At 41.6% G+C, this 20,394-nt stretch overlaps 1 protein-coding gene and 1 non-coding gene across 2 annotated transcripts in view; both read left to right on the forward strand.

Annotated features, from left to right (window-relative positions):
* Positions 1 to 1,247: 1,247 nt before the first annotated feature.
* The window catches only part of QRFPR (pyroglutamylated RFamide peptide receptor), a 44,939-nt gene continuing 25,792 nt past the window's right edge, over positions 1,248 to 20,394 (forward strand). The window contains exon 1 of the mRNA XM_035029305.1: positions 1,248 to 1,607. Within this exon, the coding sequence (XP_034885196.1) occupies positions 1,268 to 1,607 (340 nt within the window). The 5' untranslated portion in view covers positions 1,248 to 1,267. The remainder of the gene's footprint in view (positions 1,608 to 20,394) is intronic.
* LOC118026451 lies at positions 12,774 to 12,904 on the forward strand. Its single transcript, XR_004683589.1, has one exon. It is a non-coding gene; the product is annotated as a small nucleolar RNA SNORA63 (small nucleolar RNA).

The raw sequence follows: 20,394 nt of genomic DNA on the forward strand, positions 1-20,394 counted from the left end.
AACGTTTGTTCACACAAAAACCAGTACATGATTCTTCGTAGCAGCTTTATTTGTAATAGCCCCAAACTGGAAACAACCCAAATGTCTACTAAACATGAATGGTTAAACAAGCATGATACATCCTCAGCAATAAAAAGGAACAAGTATTGATATACTACCTAACAACTTGGGTGGATCTGAATAGCATTATGCTTGAGTGGGAAAAAAAAATATCAAAAGGTATTATAATGTGTGATTCTGTTTATATAACCTTTTGTCAAATGTATAGAGATGGAGAACAGATTAGTAATTGTCAGGGCTTCAGGGCTGGGGTGGGAGGTGGGACTTGGTATGACTACAAAAAGGTAGCAGGAGGGAGATCACTGTGGTGATAGAATAGTTTTCTATCTTGGTTTTGGTGATGGTTACAGGAATGGGATAAAATGACACAGACTTTAGACACAACACAGTACCTATGTCAAATTCCGAATTTTGTATTGAACCATAATTAAGTAAGATGTAATCAATGGGAGAAACTAGATGAAGGATATGTGGGACCTCTCTGTACTATCCTTGCAATTCCTGTGTTATTATTTTTGAAAATTCAGAAAAAATTAAAATAATCCCATTTTGCCTTGGATAGCACATTACTTCCTCAGAGGAGAAGCCGTGAGACGGTGGAAACCCCCATACTGGGTTTTACATATAAGCATGACCTGGGGCAGAAGAAATGCATTGGGCGGCAGAATGTGGGGAGCCAATGTGGTGTTTCCCTGGCCCTGGGGATGTGGGAGGCGGCGTCCGCGCCCCTGAAGCTGGGAGGGGAGTGCGCGCCGCAGAGTTCCAGCCCCACCCTCCGTGGCTCCTGGAGCGGGTTGGGTGAGCGCACCAGAAGGCTGGGCAGCCAGAACTCTTGAGTGACGCTCCAGCGTGCCCGACCGCCCCAGCCCCTCACCTTGGAGAAGAGCAAGAGAACTTTCTTTGAACTGCGAACATTTTTGGTAACAGGAGAATCTCCCAGGCTTTGGCTTTCCGCCTCTTGATTGTGAGTTTGATCCCGCGCTGCTTTCCTTCTCCCGAACCTCGTGGGGTGCAGCCGGGAGCCCTCCAGCGCGCCAGAGTCCCCAGCGGAGGCTGTGCTGGTCTCCGAGGGTGGGAAGCGGCCGCCCGCCCCGTCTCCTCGCAGTCCCCGCCCCGCCGCGCCGGTGTGCGCGGGGGGGGGCGGGGGGGGGCGGTGGATGGCCCGGCTGTAGCGGACGGTGCCGGGTGCTCCGGGAGCACGCGCGGCATGCAGTCTCTCAACATCACCAGGGAGCAGTTCTCCCGGCTGCTACGGGACCACAACCTGACCCGCGAGCAGTTCATCGCGCGGTACGGGCTGCGGCCCCTGGTCTACACCCCGGAGCTGCCGGGGCGCGCCAAGCTGGCCTTAGTGCTCACCGGCGTGCTCATCTTTGCTCTAGCACTCTTTGGCAACGCGCTGGTGGTCTACGTGGTGATCCGCAGCAAAGCCATGCGCACGGTCACCAACATCTTTATCTGCTCCTTGGCGCTCAGCGACCTGCTCATCGCCTTCTTCTGCATCCCGGTCACCATGCTCCAGAACATCTCTGACACCTGGCTGGGGGGTGAGTCCGCGTCCGCACCTTCTTCCCTAATCCCCCAGCCTTCCGCGGGACTCTCCGCGTACCTCTCTTCCTTACATTTCTCTTTCTACCAAATGAATCAGAGCTCTTTCTTAGTCACCTGCGCTCACTTGGAGAGAAGTTTTTTGCTACTTGATTCGGTCCAACGTTTCTTCTCCTTGTCGCTTAAAGACACAGTTAGGTTTCTGTGCATTGCCCGGAGGACCACAGGGGAAGGGAGGGAAAACAGAATGGGAAGAAATCGGAGAGGGAGACAAACCATGAGAGACTCTGGACTCCGGGAACCATACTGAGGGTTACAGAAGGGAGGGGGGGTGGGGGGATAGGGTAACCGGGTGATGGGTACTAAGGAGGGCATGTGTGGAGATGAGCACTGGGTGTTATACGCAACTAATGAATCATTGCACACTTCATCAAAAACTAATGATGTACTGTATGTTGGCTAACTGAACATAATTAAAAAAAAAAAGACACAGGAAAATGCTAGAAAAGGTACAAGGCAGTGAAATGAGGAGTGGCACCGCTCACCAGTTATTTTAGCTCCTTTTCCCATAAAGCCAGGATTTTTTCTATTTTTTTTTTATAAAAGTAAGATAAAAATATTTCAAATAATAAAAATACTGATATCCGCTCATCCTCCCAACCTCTAGCTCACTCCACAGTTGCCTCTTGTGGCTTCTAAACAGGTATTTGTAGGACCCAATTTATATAGGGACTAAAACTATATGTTTTATATATGTATGTATATATATATATACACACACATACACACACACAAACACATATATATCTCCCCTGCAAATGTATTATATATGTGTGTGTGTGTGTGTGTGTGTGTGTGTATACACCCACACATATATTTGCGGGGGAAAAAAATCTTGGGTTAGTCATTTTTTTCAGACTGGATTAACAGAATCAAGCAGGGAGAAGGAACACAGAAAACATATCCCCTTCCTGACTGAGAAAGAAAGAGACCTTGATTCCTTCTCCTTCCTTAAAAGGGGAGTGGAAATGGTAGAGAAGCCTTTCAGAGTTCAGAGTCATTGAGCTGGCAGCAGTATGTGGAGGTTGAGAAAAGCCCAACACTGCACTTACCCAGGTGATCCAGGCTGCAGACACACAGCTGCAGAGCATCTTCTAGTCCCTAAGCAGCAGTGCCTTCTAGTGTCACCGGTGTTTCATGGTGGGCCTCGGGGATGAAGCGCTGGCTGTACTCCCATTGTCATGGATGGGTGCATTCTTGAAACCACATCACAATTCCTAGAAAGTGATTGCCAATACAGAGAGAATGTGAGGGAAATACATCATTGTGCCTTCAAGCCTTGCCATTCCCACTCCTTTGCTACTTCCTTTTCATCGCATGGGAAGTTTCTTTTATCCTACCATTAACAATTTGAGATCTTCAGTTTCTTTCCCTGGCATTGCTTTTTTTCCCATTAATTTACATTGGGTTTATCTTTAGTGGATCAAGAGGCTAAAATCTTTGATTCCCATCTCATCTAAAATTAAATATTTCCAAAAATGCCCTAACCATTAGAGAACATAGCATTGCTGTGGGAGTGACATGTAATGCAAGAAGTTGCAAACCAACTTACGGGTTATAGCCTTTCTATGCACTCTGATGAAATCATTGTGCTTGGGCATTTTAAAGTTGTCCCGTTCAACTAACCCCGTAAAATTAATGGGTAAATTTTGATCATCATATAGACTTAGTTTTTTGAGAAAAGGGCACAGGAGTTTTCATTTCTACATGTTGGTGAAGGCAGATTTATGAACCATATACGTATTGCTGGATGATGATAGCTCTGTATGTTAAGGTGAACATAATTAAGAAAAGTGGGATGTTATACTGGAAATCCAAAGACCTGGGTTCCTCCTTTGGCTCTAATACATGTTAATTTAACACATCTGGGCCTCAGTTTTTTGTTAAAATATTAGGAACTCTAGAAGCTTGGAAGTGGAATGAGGCAGATGTTTAGCCCCGAGGCAAAATAGGAAATCACGCCTGGGAAGACTACAGAGTAGATCTTCCTTCCCAAGGAATTTGGTGGTTGGTGCAAAAGTTTTTCTTAAACTTTCTGTTTTCCTTGCTTCCTAGTTCATGGAGGACATTTCACTTTAGCTTCTAAATGCTGAAAAAGGGTAATGCATTGTGTATGTATTTTACATGTTAGAGCGAGGATAAAGTGTATTAGTAAAAGTGCTTTGAAAAAATTAATCATTCCATGAAAGTGTAAGGTATTAATTCTATGAAGGAGTGTTTCATTTTAGGTGGCTTATGTTTATCCAGGACCAGATTTATAGAATAAATATTCTTATAAATCAACTAAGTCACACCAAAATTGAAGATCAGGGGAGAGGATCGAGTTGGTCGAGTTTTTGGAGCTAGTGATGCAAACAGAATTAACTTGTCCTTTATAGGATAGGATAATAATTACAAGACTCCTTTGATAAATTGACAAAAGAGCTTTCAATGTAGTGTAATCTAATAGTTCAAAGGTAATTCACAATTTATTATTTCATAAAGCTATTGAGGATCTTCTTTAAGGCAAAACATTCTACCTTGGTAATCCAAAAAAAAGGGAATAAAGCTTATCTAATCCCTTTTTGGGCCTCTGAAAATAGGAAATATCCCTAACTGAGTAAATATAGGATTTAATAGAAGAGGATCCCCTCTGCTGTGGGAGCACAGAAGTCAGGAAGGCTTCTCCAAAGAGGGGACTTTCGAGCTACATATTGAAGAATGATTCAGATTGTTTCCAGCAGAGAAAGAAGGATGGAGTGTGTTCTAGGAACAGGGGTCAATCCAAAGTTTGGAGGAAAGAGAGAAGGTGATGAATTCCAAGAACGCTGTGTAAGCCATTTCAAGAATATAGTTTATACATGAGGAATGGTGGGAAATGATACAGAAAGGTAGGATAGTGCAATTGGGGAGCAAAAAGTATCAGTTATGCTAAACCTAAAATATGAATACCCCTCAAATTCCTCCAGAGGTAAAGGAGGAAATATAAACAAAGAGATGGAGACCACTAGGAGGCAACAGAGGCAGGACAAAGTCTCAGTACCACCCCTAGAGGGGGCAGGATCCCTGCAGGCAGGGCTGTGTGCCCTGAACTGACAGATCTTTTGTTATTGCTGTTACTGCCCCCCCCCCTTTTTTTTCTCCAGAGAAGCTGGAGAAATGGAATTTTGGAATTTTATGATCTTGGCATTTAGTTCAAATTTAAAGAAATAAGATGCAATTGGGTAAAAGAAAAGCTCTCTGTGGGTTTGGCCACAAGTAATTCATGGACCTCGTTTGTGACTTTTCTTCAAAACCTGCCCCTCAAATATTTCTGACAAAGGTAGGGCTATAAATGACTGTTTTCGTCTTCTTTTTTTAGTCCACTTATCTCCCTTGCTAGGGACCAACTTTACCTACTGAGTCAAAGCCTGCATTTGGACAAGATTCCCAGGTGATTCATAAGCACATGCAAATTTGAGAAGTACCACTATAAGTAATGATTCTCAGACCTGGCTGCACAGAGAACCTCCTGAGGGGCTTTAAAAATGTTTTGTGCCAGCCCCAGTCCAAACTAGTTACATCTGACTCTCTGGAACCAGCTTGCACTGACTTATAGAGACTATTGTGCACATCTCTACCCTTTTCCCCGTTCAGAGACGTCATGTCATGGCGGGGGTATTTACACTGTGGATGTCAGTAGCAAAAACTGTCTTTAAAAAAAAAACCAAACCAAACCAAACCATACAGTTGTTTTCCAGCACACCACTGAGCAGTTGAGTTTCCTTTGGTACAATGATGGCGCCGTAAATGACAGTTGCAACAAAGTGTATCCGTAAACCTTTGGTTTATGTGAGTTACACTCAATTAAGAAGGAGATCTAAATTCAGCATCTAAGTGTTGGTCAGCATTGAGGCAGGTGTACGTGCAATTCTTGTACATGTCTGGCATTAGCATCCCAATGCCAACACTCTTTGATCCACCAGTTGCTTTACTCCCACACTACTCCCCAGAACATCCAACACAGAGCTTGCAGGAGTGGGGATTCTCTTCCCACAAGAATAGTGAATAGTATTTGCTTATGGTTTTTTTTTAAATCACTAACATAAGGATGGGGTTGTGTTGTTATAGCAATTATGAGTTAGGCTTTGGAAGTTCTGTGTGCATTCTGCTCACCAATCTATTTGGTCCAACTCTACCAGCGAACTTGCCCATTGTACTCTTGGGGCCATGGAATTTACCTCTTCTTATCTGCAGTCTGTTTTTCCTCATTTTGTCTCTTTTTCCTACTCCTTTAATCTCTTTCTTTGAAATATCTACATGTTCCTCCAAATTCACTGTCTGAATATGTTGTTTTATTCAACTAAATTCCACACAATAGATTTTGCTTCTCAACAATGATCCAGAACACTTTTCCCTCTTCTCTAGGTTTCCATAAGCTTCTCTTTTCCTTCTTACTTTGTTATCTTTTTGTCTGTCTCTTTCTTTATATTCTGCCCTTTGATGGTTCTCATAATTCCTCTTAGTTTTTGAATGTGTGTCCACTTAAGCCTAGCATGCAATCTCTTCTTTCATCATCCATTTCTGCATAGAGGCTCCAATCAGGACTCTCCTTTCTTTGCTGATAATTCTGAAATCAGTATCTAATTATCTGAAGCCATAATCCCCCTGATCTGAGAATAGGCATTTACATATAGATATCTTATTAGCATCCAACATTCTCTCGCTCTACCTTATCTCTCTGCCCAGGGTCTAAACTATTACCATTAATACTCTGAGTCATCTTTGTATTCACCATTTTCTGGGTATCTGCTGTGTGCACTGGGATATTAAAGGTATAGAGAAAGCTGTGTCCTTACGGAATTGCCAGGTTTTGGTTAAAGGAGGATGGGGAAGATGGCACTCAAAGAAAAAATGGAGAAGGCAGGGGATTTTGTTGTCAGAGTTCCAGAGTGCACTGTGGAGAAAGCACAGGGGAGGTGTTGGGGAACGGGGGACTTGAATCAGAATGGGGATGTTTAGAGCTTGGATTCGGTCCAGGGGCAAGGGATGGTCTAAGAGAATGGGACTCATGGTGACTGAGGTAAATGTGAATTTAAAACATGGGGGGATTAATTCTGAAGAATTCCCAGAAGGAGGTAGAAAATCAGTTCTCATTCTAGCCTCCTTTATGGCTCTCAGTGTTCATGAATTGAGATGGGGAGGACTTGAAGCTCTTGCCAGGAACCACAGCACTCTCTGCTGGCTTTTATCCTGTTGTGGGTAGAGTGACAGCGGGGGGGGGGGGGGGGGGGGTCTGGCGCCCCCGGTGCACCCAGAGCTCTCTGCATCTCCCTGCAATCCTGCTGTGAGCACTGAAAAGAATTTTCTAAAGATGACTGGTAAATTGACTAAAAGCAATTACAGAAAAGGAATTCCAAAAATAGCCTAAGTAATGGCAGCCTCACTGGGAGAAGTGCACTTTCGTGTATACTTGCTACATCTGAAGACTGCTTGCTTGGGCAAGAAAATATAAAAACTTATTTTCTCAGCAGCTGATAGGAAAATTCCTCTCAGAGCGGTGGTCCTCAGTCTTGCCAACACATAGAATCACTCAGGGAGTTTTTAAAATGATGCCTGGTTCCTACCCTTGGAGATTCTGATTTAATTGGTCTGAGTACCCAGGTATTGGATTTTCAAAAGTTCCCCAATTATATAATTTGTAGCCAAGGTTGAGAACCACTGATGTAATGCAAATGCTGACATCGCCGAGACATGGGCTATTGTGAAGATGAAAAGAAATAGTGGATATAAGGTGCTTCCATAGCACAGCGCCTGCCCCATATGCCCACGCAAAGTTGCTCTATATTGTAAGGAAAAAATAGCTATCGGAGTTACAGTGGTTGGAGGATGCACAAGTCAGTTGTATAAAATAAAGCTAGACATGGAACTCTGAGGCAATTCTCCCATGATACTCAAGTCAATCACGTCTTTACTAAATAAAGCCTTGAAGTTTTTTGGAGTCTTTCAAGGTGGGTTTAGAAAGACGTCGAAAATGATTAAAATGTTGGGAGACCTGAGATATGATGAAAGACTGAAAGAATTATTCTCTCATCTGGAGAATAAAACTCTAGTTTTAAGTTAGCACACCCCCACAGCAAGGTTTTCAGTCCGCGTTACCCAGAGCCTTGGTGGGTGTGGAGCAGGCAGGTTCCCAGGCTTCATCAAAACAGCTCCCTTCTCTCTTTTTAATAAATTCGGTTTTGCATAAGATTTCATGTTTGTAAAAAAGGATTTTACTGGAAGGAAGAAACTGGAGGGAAGGAGGGTAGGAGAGAAAAAAACACTCACTGTACATCATACAAAAATTTTAGGTGGGGGGCACCAGAGTGGCTTAGTTGGTTGAGTGTCCATCTCTTGATTTTGGCTCAGGTCATGATCTCAGGGTCGTGAGATCAAGTCCAGCAGAGCATGGAGTCTGCTTGAGATTCTCTCTCCCTCTCCCTGTGCCCCTCCCTCCACTCTCATGCTCTCTCTCACTAAATAAATAAAATCTTAAAAAAAAATTAGGTGAGTTTTTACAGATTTCAACCTGATAAATTGTGAAATGGGTTATTAAAGGAAGTTGTTGGGATGCCTGGGTGGCTCAGTCGGTTAAGTGTCTGCCTTCAGCTCAGGTCATGATCTCATGATCCTGGGATTAAGACCCCCGCCATCCTCATCTGGCTCCCTGCTCAGCAGGGAGCCTGCTTCTCCCTCTCCCTCTGACCCACCTCCTGCATGTGCACTCTCTGTCTCTCTGTCTCTCTCCCTCAAATACATAAATTTAAAACAAAATTTTAAAAAGAAGTTGTTGAATTATTATGTGGTGAAAAGATCTTAATTTGGGGGGCCAGCTCAGAGCAGAGGGATTAGACTGGAACTTCTTCGGGTCTATTTAATTATTTGATTAGTGGTTAGAAAACATCACTTACAAGAATAATTTTCCGGGCGCCTGGGTGGCTCAGTTGGTTAAGTGACTGCCTTCAGCTCAGGTCATGATCCTGGAGTCCCAGGATCAAGTCCCGCATTGGGCTCCCTGCTCGGCAGGGAGTCTGCTTCTCCCTCTGACCCTCCCCCTTCTCATGTACTCGCTCTCTCTCATTCTCTCTCTCTCAAATAAATAAATAAAATCTTTAAAAAAAAGAATAATTTTCCCTTTTCTATAACATTTTAGAAACTTCAGAGTTCCTGCGGGAGATTAAATATGGTGAGACTGATATAAAATCAACAGTATTATGGGGCTTTTAAAAAACTTTTAACAGGAATGATGAAAGCTGTTGTCAAAGAATAGACTCACTGAAGTAGAGAAGTTTAAAAAAATAAAAGAAGTAAATCAAGAGAAGGCCCAACAACAGTAGTTTGGAAGTCAAATCAAAAATTGTGCCATAGGGCTAGCCTCTGGGAGATCTTCTCTTGAATCAATTATATGCACACTTTGAGAAGAGATTCCACAGTCAAGAAATTTACGAAGTTTTCTCAGGAGGCTGGAAGGTGGTAGTAACAGCAGTAGGATTTGTATGAGTCTCTACATAGGGCAACAACATTTTACAGTTAAAATAAGGACACAAAAGGATTTGGCAATGAGAAAATTTGAAAAATTTCATTGTTACTTAGGAGGCATAAAGAAAATTCCCTCTTTCATTTGCTTTTCTAGAACATAGCTTAGCATGTTCTTTGACCAGTGGTTGGTTTATTAGGATTTTTGTTTGCAAGTAGAGAAGCCCATCTTAAACTAACTTAAGAAAAGGGGGCGGGGGATATTCTGTCTCATGGAACTGAAAAGCTCAGGACTAGGTCTAGCTTTAGGCACAGCTGGATCTCGGTCCTCCCAACAGTGACTCCAGGGCTCTGCCATTCTCCCTGCCTGTGCCCAGCCTCACTGTCTTCTGTAGTGCAGTTTCATTCTTGGATTAGCTTGGTCAGTTCGTTTGAAAGATGGTCCTGGAGCTATTGGCTCATGTTTTCTTTGAAACTCCCTATTTCAGGGGTGCCTGGGTGGCTCAGTCGGTTAAGCATCCAACTCTTGGTTTCTGCTCAGGTCATGAACTCAGGGTTCTGGGATCGAGCCCCATGTCCAGCTCCACACTCAGCATGGGGTTTGCTTGAGACTTTCTCTCCTTCTCCCTCTGCCCTTTCCCCTTCTCTCTCTCTCTCTAAAATGAAAAAATAAATCTTAAAAAAAAAAAACCAACTCCCTATTTCAACTCAAATGTGTATCCACAGATAATTTTGTAGTTTCATTTCCTATTTTAAAATTAAGGACTGGGGCACCTGGGTGTCTCAGTTGGTTAAGTGTCTGCCTTCGGCTCAGGTCATGATCTCAGGTCCTGGGATCAAGCCCTGCATCAGTCTCCCTGCTCAGCGGGGAGCCTGCTTCTCCCTCTCCCTCTGCCTGCCATGCCCCCTGCTTGTGCTCTCTCTTTCTCTCTGTGTCAAATAAATAAATAAAATCTTTAAAATTTTTTTAAAAATAAAATTAAGGACCGATTTCTAATGATTAATTCTGAAGTACTCAAGTGTTTAGTGTTTTTATCTATCTGGACAAGACTAAATTTGTTCTTCCTGTGGCTGTGTTTCTGAGAAATACGTCATCTATAGTACCAGGAACACTGCAGATTATTAAGGACTAGTGGAGTTCTCCTTAAAATATAATGTGTTCTCATAACCTGGGAGAAATAAAAGAGATAGACAGTTTGGTGCAATGAAAATGAATATGTACTCTAGAGTGGACAAAATTGGGCTCTAATCCTGTTGCACAATTTATGACTCATAAGGCTAGTAACTACATTTCCTTGCATTCTGTCTGCCCCTATTAGGAGACCAAGGAGAGAAGTTATAAAATTATATCTGATGTTGCCCCCCAGTGGTCAATGCAGCAGCAGAAATTACAACAAGGATGCAAGATTTATATTTTTTTATGCTGTATTTTATCAAAAATATTAATGCATATCCAGTCTTTATGATTTCCCATTGTATTTCAGTATGAAGTGTGCAATATTTACACATTTCCACCTATAAAACTTGAAACAAACTTGAAGGTCCCTTTCAATGCATGCTTAAAAAATATTATTTGAAAAAAAAAAAAACTCCGTAAAATTGAGATGCATTTAATATCTGCAGTGTTCTTTGCATGTTGTCAAACACCGTGTTTCGCGTTGGGACAATTATTTTATTTCTCTTTGCTATGGTTTCCTCATCTGTACATTTGGGAAAAGCTATGCCTACCTTATAGGGCTGCTGTGAGAATGAATGACCCTGTGTGTAAAGCACCTGGCACTTAGTGGGTAGTCAATGGAAGGAAGCTGATTGTTGTTTACAGTTGCAAAGTATTACTATTTAAAATGTTAGGCATGTTTGTGCGTACAATAGATTTATAGCTAATAAGGATGACAGAGTTAAAAAACTGTAATTGCAATATTAATTTCTCAAAGACATCTGGTATGCATTTATATAAAACCACTATAAATAACCCTGTCCATGTATAACTTATTTTTGTTAATAAAGTCTTGAATAATTACCATGAAAATACTCCTATCCTCAAACAATGAAAATTCAAACTAATCCCTTGTACTCAGAAAACAGAAAAGAGTGTTTGCTTTCATTTATCTTAGAAGCAATTATACATCCTGAAAAGAGGCTGAAGTGCTAAAAGATTGGTTGGGGCTGATACAGATTCCGTAGTTCCTTGCCAGACTGGTGTATCTGCCCAGGACACTGCAGACTGGTAGGCACACGGTTGCCACACTGGTATTAATACAGAGCCATCCCCAAGACTCATGCCCCCGTCTTGTAATGCAGGACTTCCCCATCCCACCCCCAGGGAACCTCCCTGATTGTGAACCTAGGCGGCCAGTAACCTTGTGAACATTCTTGCTGTCTAGCTCATGGCCTGAAAAGGGCTCATGATGGTCCGTCAACGTGGCCACCGGAGTCAGGGTGAAACAGTGACAACAGCTCCATGACTGCCGTCCTTTGCTGCCCTAGCGTGCTGGCACAGATGCTGGGATCTGGGCAATTCTGACTGCCAGAGCCTCACTCCGCACGGTAGAGAAGTGGGAATAATGATATCGAAATGAATGCCAAACTCCTAGAGCTTACTGTGTGAAAAGTATATTATCATGCCCATTTTACAGAGGAGAAAACGGGGGCACAAAAATGGGGTTAGTATATCAGTTATCTCTTTTGCACTGCAAACTTCTCAAACCTTAGTGGATTAAAGAAACCACTGTTTGGGGGCACCTGGGGGGCTCAGATGGTTAGGCGTCTGCCTTCGGCTCGGGTCGTGATCCCACGGTCCTGGGATCGAGCCCCGTGTTGGGCTCCCTGCTCAGCGGGAAGCCTGCTTCTCCGTCTCCCCATCCCCCTGCTTGTGTTCCCTCTCTCTCTCTCTCTCTCTCTCTGTCAAATGAACAGATAAAATCTTTAAAAAAAATGAAAATAAATAAAATTTGTTAAAAAAAAATAAAAGAAACCACTGTTTTTTGTTTTTGTTTTTGATTTTTTTTGCTCGTGATTTAGTGGCTCAGCCATTTGGCTTGTCTCCGCTGGGCAGTTCTTTTGCTAGTCTCACCTGAGGGCCCTCATAAGGCGAGGTTCATCTGGCGGCCTGATAGAGGCTCACCATTTTCGATGATCTCAGCAGGGACAGGCTATCTTTGTCCCATGTGGTTTCCTTCTTCAGCAGGGTAGTCCCCAATTCTTTATGTGGAAGTACCGTGTTCCAAGAGAGTGAGAGCCGAAGCTTCAAAACCTCTCGAGGCCCAAGACTGGAAGTTGCTCCGATGTCACTTCCATGATAAAGCAAATCATGGCACGGCCCAGATTTAAAGAGTGGGGAAGGAGGTCCCTCCACTTGATGAGAGACCTGGCAAAGTCACATTGCCCGGGGTGAGGGGGACAGGGTGTGGGGGAGCTTGCAGACAGTGACAGGGGAAATTGGAGCCTTTTTTTTTTTTTTGTATTTTCATCACTTTTTTAAAGGATTTTTTTTACAGTCAACTTGTCAGTGTTAGAAACGTCCCTACACCAGTGCTATATTTAGATTGTAAACAGCAAAACTCTAAACATGCAGTTGGGATATCTGGAACCTCATGTAGATATAAGAGTAGTTAAGAGTAGTCATGCTTATGCAGGATCTAGTTACAATGTAGCTGTAAAGTGCGGCCTTGTCTTTGCCCCCTGCTCAAAATAAAGCTGTTACCTTTCTAGCCCTGTCCGCCCTGGTGCTTAGCAGCCAGGGATGCATGGTCTCAGACATGTTTACCAAGTAAAACACTGACTTGAGGGACGCCTGGGTGGCTCAGTCATTAAGCGTCTGCCTTCGGCTCAGGTCATGATCCCCAGGTCCTGGGATCGAGCCCCGCATCGGGCTCCCTGCTCAGCGGGAAGCCTGCTTCTGCCTCTCCCACTCCCCCTGCTTATGTTCCCTCTCTCGCTGTGTCTCTCTCTGTCAAATAAATAAATAAAATCTTAAAAAAAAAAAAAAAAAGAATAGTCATGCTTTCCACTGTATCTGCATTTACTTCATAGAATCATCAGTTGTTTCATTATTTTTACTGCATTTTCTTTTTCTTTTCTTTTATTATGTTATGTTAGTCACCATACATTACATCATTAGTTTTTGATGGAGTGTTCCATGATTCATTGTTTGCGTATAACACCCAGTGCTCCATGCAGAACGTGCCCCCTTTAATACCCATCACCAGGCTAACCCATCCCCCCACCCCCCTCCCCTCTAGAACCCTCAGTTTGTTTCTCAGAGTCCATAGTCTCTCATGGTTCATCTCCCCCTCTGATTTCCCCCCTTCATTTTTCCCTTCCTGCTATCTTCTTCTTTTTTTTTTAACATATATTGCATTATTTGTTTCAGAGGTACAGGTCTGTGATTCAGTAGTCTTACACAATTCACAGCGCTCACCATAGCACATACCCTCCCCAGTGTCTATCACCCATTAATCTATCACATTTAGGACATTGCTCATGCTCATATAAATAGGAAGTGCTGCTGCCGGGATTTGCAAGCAAGAACTGTGCTTCTGTGTCGGGCTTTTCACCACAGCAGCTCTACCGGAATGGGGCATGATTTCTGTTTCTGCAATGCGTTGTTCCATCCCCTGCTTCTACCCTGTTTGTGCACAATGCTGCTTACCCAGTTAGACCTCAGATACTCTATTTCTGGGACCTGGAGGACAAATTTCTGAAATGAAGAGTTGTCCTGGTCTTTTCCCCAGAAATCTCCCTGAGAATGGACTCCTGCCCATGGACTCTCGGTGGCTCTGTGCACCTGCCTGCTGACGCCTGCACCTTAACACACACATAGTCATAGAAGTCCATATTGACTCAGGTTTAGGAGTCCTGTCAAGCCAGTCTACAGATTGAGCTTGGCTTTTTAAAACTTTTCCTTTACTGCATTATCTATAAACAATAAAGAATTTATTTTTATAAGGAGGAATTTTATCAGGTCAAAATCTAATCTAAGTATCAATATAAACCTGATCCAAGCAGTGATTTCCTCAGTGGGTCTGAGGAAGAGACAGTGGAAATGTATTTTAAGAGGACAGTTTTACTTCTTTATAAAAAGGCAGGGTGATGAAACCTTGGAAATTGGCACTGATCTAATGCTTAAAACAAATTAAAGGAAGACTTAATGAAAGAAAACTTCACTCTGGGCAAGATGTAGATCCTGTTAAATTTTTATATTACCTATCAATAAATCATTAGGTATAAAATACAGATCTTCACACTGTGTTTGCAAGATGCACAAACAGCTGACTAATTCAGTGAGCACACTTTTCAAATTAGATTTTCAGTGGTGAGGAAATAATGCATGTGAATTTTATGACTTTGAAGATACAATCTATTTGTTTATTTTTGTTTCCTCCACTAGAATATGAGCTCCATAAGGTCAAAGACTTGATCTCTCTTGTTTATCCAGCACTTAATTGCGCAGGAACAGAAAGCTCTCAATACCATATAGTAGGTTCTCAATAAATATTTTTTGAATGTATTGAAGTATATCACCTTATTTGTCATTGTACTAATATTTGAGGCTTTTAAGAAATCAGTTGTATTTATTTTGGGGATATACAAAAGAATAAGATTGTATTTATCTTTTGTATATAGTCCCTTTTGGTTGCAAGGAACAAAGATTCAATTTACCTCAAATAATTGGAGTTCTGGCAAGCCTATTTTGTAGCAGTAAAGAAGAGGGGGATCTCTTGAATTTAAGGACAGTAACAGGTAGGTCTCCTGGAAATTGAAGGGGGATCTAAAGCAGAAGCTGTGTGGAGCTCAGCATGAAGAATTCATGAATCTCCAGGGCTCAGCCATAAATGTGACTTTGGTCCACTGCACCAGTGGACGAAGGCTTGCTTATTAAGTCTGATTGCTTTCTACTACCATCGTGTGCAGTCTTTCAGTTTATTCAATCTTTTCCTACCATATTATCTGCCACCTTCTGCTTTATATTCTTGGAAAGCTGAATAAATCCTAGTGCTCCAAGTGTCAAATTCAAAGAGCCTTAGTCCAGTGACTAACACTAGTGTAAAATAATTTTGATCTTTACTTAACATGTCTCAAAGAAATTTTAAGAGATTTTAATTCATTACTCACAAGACTGTTCCTTAAAACCCCTTTCTTCCATTTCATTCGGGTCTTTACTATTACACTTGGTAGTGTTCCACAGAACACTTTTCACCTTGCAAAGATCACGTGTCTTTTCAGGTCACCCCAGACTGTAGACACAATGTTGCCACACTAATATTAATACAAATCCGTCACTGACTCATGCCCCCATCTTGTAATGCAGGACCTCAAGGTCTCTCATCTTCCCCATCCCACCCCAAGGAAACCTCCCTTGACTATGAACATATGCTCCAGTTCCTGTGGACATTCTTGCTGCCTACTTCCTTCCCTCCATCCTCATCAGCCTATCTCCTTCTTCATTGTTCTCCCTATTTCTAATCCTTCTCGCTCCTTCTCTCTCTTTCTTTCTGTCTTTCTCCGCCTCCCACCCTTTTTCTCTCTCTCTCTTTAAATCTCAGTCTTACTTATGCAAATATCCCATCCTGATATCTGACCCAAATTATTCTGCACAATCTGGTGAATAAAATGGCCCATAGAGGGAACTATCCAATAGGCGTGTCTTTTAGTTAAGGAGAGAAGGGTGGAGGAGAGAAAGAAGCTAGGAAAACTCATACCCTAATTTATCCCTGTTTTATTTGTTTGTCTTTAGATTTTCTACTTTCTCATAACCCTTGTGGCCCCCACTCTTACTCATGGCTTTGTTCTGAAGAAAAGATTCACACAGCCATACTCTCAGTTTCGAAAAGGAAAAAAAAAAAACAAAAACACTTTACTGCTATTGTAAAAATCTAATAGAAACAGAAAGAAGAAAAGGGAAATCTACGCATAGATGAGAGCAATAGTAAGCAGTAAAGCAGAATAAGACAGAGTTACATCAAATGGAGTACTTACAACCTCATCAGCTGGGGAAGCCCCATGGAGATAGCCAGGCTGGAGTCTGGTTTGAGAGGCCTGGGTGGAGCGTCCTCTCCTCAGGTGAGACTTCCAACTGACCATCCCCATAAGGGCCATATTTATGGGACAAATGACAGGGCCTGAAGTTGAACATTTGTTCGTTAGCCTACGTGCAGTTTGGAGCGGCTGCATTTCTGTGTCATCACGTCTTTACATCTTCAAGGAGCCTGGGCTAGGTGTGCAGATCCCATTCTCGGGGGACAGCCCAGCTTGGAGCCGGAGGGGAGGTTAGGCAAGATTTACAACTCTTGGCATCCAGACCAAGAGGGCCAATTTTGACCCGGAAGCCAGCTAATGTCAACTAACCAGGCTCCCAAGGACACTCATGCAACACAAGTCTCACAAACAACATTGTTTAGCCTGCTTGTGTTTATGCAAGTCGCAGTGGTCGGTTATGCAGGACAAATCACAGAAATCCTCATCCCTACAATACAGGCTTTTCTGTATAGCCATTGGCTTCATCTCACAATGCATCCTTATTCTATTTGCTACATCCTAGCCCAAAGAGAAGGAATTTGACTGGCTTAGACTTTGGGTCCAATATGGTTCAATCAGTAATGGGCTAGGAGGAACAGGTGGCTTCATGTGACCCATATAGGGCTTCTCCTTCCACAGAGCTGGAGAGAAAGGTCACTACTTTAGCCTGGCAGGATTGGCGGGAGGTAAGATGTAGTTTGGGCTCCTTCTTTAGGAAATCCCTAGAGGCTGCAAAATGTACTAGGCTTGCATGGATTGCAGAGACGTTAATTGACTAATTCATTTCTTTTAAATTATCTGTGGCATTCTCAAATTTTTTAAGAACAGTTCTCTGTAATATATTTGCAATGTTATTTCAATAACAATGATGAGATTTTTAAGTCCGCTAAGTAGGAACCTTGGTTATTATCTAAATTGGCTTTGCTTTATCCTTGTCAGACTTCATTTTCAATGGTCTTTCTTGTAATAAACATGTCAAAGAAAGTTTTTCTGTATTTAAAGTAACTCTGTATACCTGCACTTTTTTTCTTTTCCTGGGGAAAGGTATATAGCAAAAAGTAAAAAAAGGAAAGAAAGAAAGAAAAAGAAAGAAGAAAGAAAGAAAGAAAGAAAGAAAGAAAGAAAGAAAGAAAGAAAAAGAAAGAAAGAAAGAAAGAAAGAAAGAAAGAAAGAAAGAAAGAAAGAAAAGAAAACTTTTAAGAAGGGAGAGAACTGGGGAAAAAACATCCACACTTTTCTAATGTTGTCAGAAAATCTTGACTTATAGATGTTACTAACAGATGGGAAACTGACTATATGAGAATGGAATTTGATTATCTTCCATTAAAAACCTTCAGGAAATCTCTAACAGAAAAAAATTATTAAGTGAGAGGCATGCAAGTCAAAATTCTATACGGAGCTATTTGGGTTCTGCATGGCTTCTATACATCTTTTCCCCATGTTTTCAGCTCTTGGTAGTAGCAACGTCGAGTATTACAGACAATTGAAGTTATTAATTTCTTTTAAGGTACTGACATAAAGAGGTAAATAAAAAATGACTGCTTCACTGGTAACTAGAAGATACTTTATTTGGGGAAAAACTGTACTGGTTCTTATAATTTGAAAAGGGAAAAGAAGCTCCTTGTCAGAGAAGCAGCCTAAGGGAAGGAGAGGCTGCTCCTTTACTAAAACAGTTCTGCCGGCACAGTAGGTCTTTAGGTCAAGTAGTGGTAGGACCCACTTGTGGCCCAGTTACCTCGGTAACAAAAATGTTTGTGTCAGGAAATAGTGTTCCCTAGGAGCAAAACAGTCTTCAATATACTGTGTACTTTTCTGGCCACTTAGAATCTGCTCCATGGACCAGCAGCATCAGCATCACCTGGAACCTTGTTAGAAACAGTCTCAGACTCCATCCCAGAACCTACTGAATCAGAATCTGTATTTTAATGAAATTATCAGTGTGATCCCTATGCACAAGGAAGTTCAAGGCTGGTTTATAATATACCATTGCTGTGTTCCACTTTTGCCTCTGAGGAACTCAGGATAGATTATTTTGACCAATGGTGAAAGGCTACCAGTTAGCAAATAGATTGGCTAAAACTTCTCTTTAATTATCTATTATACCATAGAGGCAGTTACTACAATAACCAGGACTTATGTCATTACAGCTTATTTTTCCAAGTCATCATTATACCGAGAAGGGCACAGAATTTAATACACAATCAGCTGTACTTGTGGGCTTGATTTATTGATGACAAAAATCAAGCTGACCCTAAATGGGTGAAAAATTCCTGAATAAATAAGCTTTTATGAAACGGATTACTCTGGTTTTCAGAAATTACAATTTTCCTTAATAAACCTCTAGGTTATTGAATGCTTTTTCTCCTTTCTGTAACCAATGTCCGGGTTTTCACAATGAAATCAATGGGATTTTATTGTCAAAGTATATTCTTTAGATGCTGAAAGACCTTTTCCATTTGTTCATTTATTCACGCATTTACTCATCCAACTATTATTTATTGAATATAGTAATAAGCCAGCCACTACGTTGAACTCTAGAGACAAGGGTGAACAGTACACTATGTAGATATTGTAAAGGTTTTGAGAGACATCAGGCTTCCCGGAAAATATAAGTTGTTCTGTAGGCCTGGACTTTAGCATTCAAAGGGGGAGTGGTGAGAGATGAAACTGGAGAGAAAGGAAGACAGATCATGAAGAGCCTTCTAGTGCTATGTTAAGGAGTTTGAATGTCATTTTGGAGCAGAGGCATCTCTGTTCTAGGGCAGTGAATTTCGAACTAGGAGTTGCAATGTCTTAATGAGTCAGGAAATTATTTGGTTAGTCAGGATTAGCAATTGAGAAAAAAAATATATTAGAATATAGAATATCAAAGAACATTTACATGGTAAAACTTTTGGGTGTGTGTGTGTGTGTGTGTATATCTATATATATACATATACATATGTATATATATACATATATATATACACACACACACAGAAAGAAATACTTTTACATGTGTGTATGTATATGTGTAATGGAAAGGTATTTCTCATTATTGTAGGGTTTGGTCAAATCCATTGCTGGAAAGGGAGTCTGGTTAGAGCAAGTACAGTTGACCATGAACAGGTTATAACCCAGCAGGACTCAGCAACACCATGATTCGGGCTTATTGCTACACAGTGACTATACTTCAGTTCAGCCAACTCTCACAATTGGGTTACTAAACTGGAGAAATTGATGATGCAATTTATAAGGAACACAGATAATTGAAACACTGATTTACCTCTGGTTAGTTGCTAATAAAGTAGTATTTTATTCCTCTTGGAATGTGTGGGTATAAATGAGACTGTGACAAAGGAGAACTGTTTAGATTAGATTATGGCAGAAGACACAAGTGGTGGCTAAGTGGAAGAATGGCTGTCTTACATAGGATTTTTGCCTAGGGCCTCCTAGCTCTCTGTTTTTTATTACTGCAATAAAAACAGCTTTTACGGGAAAAAAAAAAAGTTTGTACTCTTTCTGGATACTATATTTTAATTTTTAGACTGTGTGAAGTTAGAGATCAGTAAATTATAGCATAGGAGCCCCACCATTCAAATAAATTTTAGAAAAACATTACCCCAGGGGCACCTGATGGCTCAGTAGATTAAGCAGCTGCCTTCAGTTCAGGTCATGATCTTGGGATCAGGGGTCCTGGGATGGAGACCTGTGTTGGCTCCCTGCCCCTCGCCTACTCGTGCTCTCTCTCTCTCAAATAAATAAATAAAATCTTAGAAAAGAAAAGAAAAACATTACCCCAATAAGATTTGAAAAATTAATGTTTGGAAAAACAGGGTGGGAAAGCAATAGGAAATGTGAAGAATATAGAGATGAGATGTAGAGAAGAAGGAATGGAGATAATCAACATCTTTAAGTCTAAATATACACACAGGCAGAGAATAAAGTTGTATTAATTTGGCAAGTAGTGAAGTAATTTAAAAGAATAGCATTGATGCTTCCAAACCTTTGAGATACACTGAATACTCACTTCTTTGTAAGGCCTGCACTAGTTCTTCAAAACCTGTGATTTGGGGGCTGTTTTTCAGGGTGGCAAAGAGCATAGACTCTGGAGCCAGACTGCTCACTGTATCACTATGGAATATAGGAATGACCTTAGGGAATTTGCTTTAGTCCTCATTTCTTTCTACAGCTGGAGATAGTAACAATTTCTACCTTACAGTGTTGCTGTGAGGACTTTATGGCATTCATGGC

Source organism: Mirounga leonina, unplaced genomic scaffold (genome assembly GCF_011800145.1).
Source record: "Mirounga leonina isolate KUSES-001 unplaced genomic scaffold, KU_Mleo_1.0 Mir_234, whole genome shotgun sequence".
NCBI classification, from domain to species: Eukaryota; Metazoa; Chordata; class Mammalia; order Carnivora; family Phocidae; genus Mirounga; species Mirounga leonina.